At 32.4% G+C, this 4,415-nt stretch overlaps 1 protein-coding gene across 1 annotated transcript; it reads left to right on the top strand.

Moving 5' to 3' along the window:
• Window positions 1-1,619: 1,619 nt before the first annotated feature.
• LOC145099757 (uncharacterized) lies at window positions 1,620-4,144 on the top strand. The gene is made up of 4 exons (XM_079037270.1): window positions 1,620-2,937; window positions 3,019-3,039; window positions 3,268-3,491; window positions 3,569-4,144. Exons 1-4 carry the CDS (start codon window positions 1,620-1,622, stop codon window positions 4,142-4,144), a joined length of 2,139 nt encoding a protein of 712 aa, XP_078893396.1.
• Window positions 4,145-4,415: the final 271 nt, after the last annotated feature.

Genomic DNA, 4,415 nt, shown 5'->3' with positions numbered 1-4,415 from the left:
CATATAGTTGTATTTATGTTTATTATTGTTTGTCAAAATGGATTTGACTATTGTAGTTACAAAATTTTAAATTTGGTATTTTTCCATTATGCCATGATCCTTCAATTATTTTAAAATTCATCAAACCCCAATAATATACACATTACTTAAGTACAATCTAGAACATTCTAACTAATTCTCAAAACCATCCCAAATTACCACTAACTGACTAATATCATTAGGACCAATCGAATACCTTTGTCTTTCAATTAGCTACGATCAACTATTTTACCTTTTAACCCAACCATCGAAAGTCAATAACACTTATCAATTTTGTACCAAAGTGATCTTTCTATACGTATATCATGATCCCATCACCGGTTCAAACAAATCCCATATTTTAATGCGACAATCAGATGTAATTTTATAGAATTACGAAAAAAAATAAAGAGTTAATACCAGAGGCGAGTCTACCTGTATCTAAAGGGTGTCTTGGGACACCCCTTAGTTTTAAATTTTATTTACTAGATATAGCATAATTTTTCTAGGACACCTGTTGGCAAAACAAAGTGGACACCCTTGATAGTAACAAAGAAAAAAAAATAAACGATATTGGCCAATCATAATCTATTTTCAATCTTTACAACTTTTAAAAAACTTAAGAGCAAAACAATAGGAGTTGTTTAAGCAACAAAATATTTTACGAAAATATAATAATAGATATTCTTTCAAACCCAAGACTCATCTAATTTAAATGTAGAAAAAATATCGAAATGGAAAAACAAAAAACCTAAAAAAAATTACGATTTTGTGGATTAGCCGCTGTCAAAGTTCCTTCGTCTTTCTCAACTTTGGATTGCCACCGACCGCCGACTTCTTTAGTGTTGCCGATAATCACGTTTTGGTCGCCTTTGTTCTTTAGTGCCGCAAATTGTCTTGAACAGTTCTTGGTGTCAAAGGTTTGGACTTCTGATTGTCTTTAACATCATTATCTCCGGTTGCATCCATACGATCTCCGTCGCCGGCCCGTTATCGAACCGGACGGAATTGAAGAACCTGCGGCCGTCGACTTCTTCTCAGCATTCCATTTACTTTTGGTAAACCCTTTACTCTTTTATATCTCGTTTTATTTAGAATTGTTATATGGTGTAGAAACTAGAAACAATAAAGTGGGCATAGTTCACTGTATATATATGAGAAGTCATTGTCTATGCCTCTATGGAAAAGTTATAGTCTGTTCACCTGCTCTTGCTTTTGTTATTGTGTATGTAGGCAAATTGCCTTTATTTGTTTAATAAAGAATTAGACCAATAGGCTAGGCATATCAAATTACTTTTACATATTTCATTTATGTAGTTTGCTTTATTTATATTACTTTTACATATTTCATTTGTAGCGGTTGTTTGGTTTATTTATTTATATGAGTAAATATTTATTTTATCATTTTAGGTATAATGTTGATGTATTATAAAAAAAAAAGATGAAAGAAGGTCATTTATATAAGATATATTTATATAGCTTATTTCATTTATATAACATGTTCTGTAATATATTTTTATTAGATCTATATATTTATTTGTAGCAGTTGTAATTATTATTTATTTAGATGAGTAATTATCTATTTTATCATTTTAGGCATAATGTTGAGATATTATAAAAAAAAGGGTGAAACAAGCTCTTTATCTCATGATCATGGCAATTCACAACAAAATGATGAACATCAAACACCTTCTTCAAAATATATGAAAGTTGATTTAAACACACTTCCTGCGGATCCCGGAGAAAGGCCAAGCATGGAAATTTATCATGTAAATCAACGAGATGAGATTAGAAGATCCTATTTACAAAAAGGGCCTTATCAACCGCGAACTCATTCTTTCCAACAAAGAGAGATTGGAGGAAAACTTCGTAGATTTGTTCCCTCTTGGTTTGATGATCACAAATACTGGCTAGAGTACAATATTAAACTTGAAGCCGCATTTTGTTTATGTTGTTATCTATTTAAATATGAGATTAAAAACCAAGGTGGTTCAGATCATTTTGTAAAAAATGGATTTAATACTTGGAACAAGAGAACGAGTCTAAATCATCACGAAGATGGAAGTCCACATAATATGGCAATCCAAAAGTGTCAAAATCTGATGAACCAAAGACAATCCATAGCTACTGCTTTTGATAAGCAAACTGATTTGATGAAGACCAACCAACGCATCAGATTAAATGCTTCTATAGATTGTATTAGATTCTTACTGCGACAAGGGTTAGCTTTTCGGGGTCATGATGAAAGTGAAGACTCAACTAATAGAGGCAACTTTCTTGAACTTCTTCAGTTCTATGCTGATAGAAATGATAAAGTGGGTGGTGTTGTTTTAAAGAATGCTCCTAAAAATTCACAAATGACATGTAGTTCAATTCAAAGGGATATTGTACATGCTGCAGCAAAAGAAACTATTAAGACTATTGTGAAAGGTATTGGGGATGAATTCTTTGCCATATTAGTAGACGAATCACGTGACGTGTCTTGTAAAGAGCAAATGGCATTGGTTTTGCGGTTTGTGAATAGCCAAGGGGTTATTGTGGAGAGCTTTATTGGCATAAAGCATGTCAGTGACACTTCAGCTATGTCATTGAAGGCAACTATTTATTCATTTTTGACAGAATGTGGATTAAGTCCACATAGGATCCGAGGACAAGGTTATGATGGAGCTAGTAATATGAGTGGTGCATTTAATGGATTGAAGACACTTATTATGAAAGAAGTGAAATCTGCACATTTTATTCATTGTTTTGCTCACCAATTACAATTAGCACTTGTATTTGTTGCAAAGAATCACCCTGACATCAATGACTTTTTTGATTTGACTTCTCGTTTGTTAAACATGATTGGTTCTTCTTATAAACGTCGACACAAATTAAGAGAGAAACAAGCAACAAAAGTGGTGGAAGCATTGGCCACGGGTTTCTTTTATTTTATTTTCTTATTATTTTATGGTGATTTATATATATTTTTTGCTAATTTATTTTTTATGTTAATTTTAGGTGACATTCAAAGTGGTACAGGTTTGAATCAAGAAGTTGGTATCAAATGACCATGTGATACTCGTTGGGGTTCTCATTTTGGTTCACTCTTAAATATCAAGAGAACGTATTCTTCAATTTGTGAAGTACTTGAAGACATTAAAGTGGATAGTTATTGTCAAGATCATAGAGCAGAAGCACGTCGTCTCTTGAAGTCATTACAAACCTTTTATTTTATTTTTTGCTTACACTTGATGGTTGATATCTTAGGGGTCACAAATGATTTGAACATCACGTTGCAAAAAAAAGATCAAGATATTGTAAATGCAATGCATCAAGTGAGATCCTCTAAGACCAGACTTAAACAAATGCGAGATGAAGGATGGGAACCACTCTTAAATGATGTTACTTTGTTTTGCGAAAAATGTGATATTGAAATTTTGAATATGGAAGATCCATATTACAATGGAGCAAGTCGTCGCAAAGGTTCACAGGTTAGCAACTATAAAGTTAATCCATTTCTTCAAGTTTCTAAATTAATCATTAACCCGTTGTTCTATTTAATTCGCAGATTAACCACTTACATCACTATAAAATTGATGTATTTATTGCAGTCATAGATATGCAATCTCAAGAGCTCAACAATCGATTTAATGAAGTAAACACATCATTACTTGTTTCTATGGCTTCCTTTTGTCCAAGTAAGTCTTTTCAAGCATTTAATGTGGAAGAACTACTTCAGATGGCAACCTTTTATCCAAACGAGTTCCCAGAACATGACATTGGAACACTTAGAGCAAGTCTTCAAAATTATATTGTGGATGTACGTGGAGATGCAAGGTTTAATAACTTGAAGGGAATTGGAAACTTGGCAAAAATGATGGTTGAAACGAACAAACATACGATATATCCAATGGTGTATCTTCTACTAAAATTAGCATTGATATTGCCCGTTGCAACATCCACAGTGGAACGTGCTTTTTCTGCAATGAAGTTGATAAAGAACGATTTGCGTAATAAAATGGGTGATCAATTTATGAATGATTGTCTAGTTTCTTATATTGAGAAAGATGTGTTAGATGGTATTAGCAACGACATACTTATAGATTTTTTTAGGGATATGAAAACTCGTCGTGAACAATTGTAAGAAATTTATGATTTTTTTTAATTAGTTTGATCTTTGGTATTCAAGTTAATAAATATTTTCCTAAGATGGTATTACCGACAAACCGACCCAATAACCATTTTTTTGACACATTTATTTTATCATTTCATTTATGGGACACACGTTAGTTTGAATCCTGGATTCGCCACTGGTTAATACACAAACTCTTGTCAAGTTCTAGTAACAAATATATGTGATCCATTTACGAGGTGACAAACACCTCTAACTTTGTGGAATTATCACAAAGAAATCA

This window comes from Lactuca serriola, chromosome 4 (genome assembly GCF_051521515.1).
Source record: "Lactuca serriola cultivar US96UC23 chromosome 4, Lser_US96UC23_V15, whole genome shotgun sequence".
NCBI lineage: Eukaryota > Viridiplantae > Streptophyta > Magnoliopsida > Asterales > Asteraceae > Lactuca > Lactuca serriola.
The sequence above is the reverse complement of the archived record's forward strand: the minus strand, read 5'-3'. Positions and strand labels throughout refer to the sequence as shown.

What these genes read in the sequence shown, in the direction of transcription:
- LOC145099757 (XM_079037270.1), top strand. Translation starts at nt 1,620, where the DNA reads ATGTTGAGATATTATAAAAAAAAGGGTGAAACAAGCTCTTTATCTCAT. An exon ending in GGTGGAAGCATTGGCCACGG is followed by an intron (nt 2,938 to 3,018) that starts GTTTCTTTTATT and finishes TGTTAATTTTAG; the next exon opens with GTGACATTCAAAGTGGTACA. An exon ending in TGACATTCAAAGTGGTACAG is followed by an intron (nt 3,040 to 3,267) that starts GTTTGAATCAAG and finishes TTGATATCTTAG; the next exon opens with GGGTCACAAATGATTTGAAC.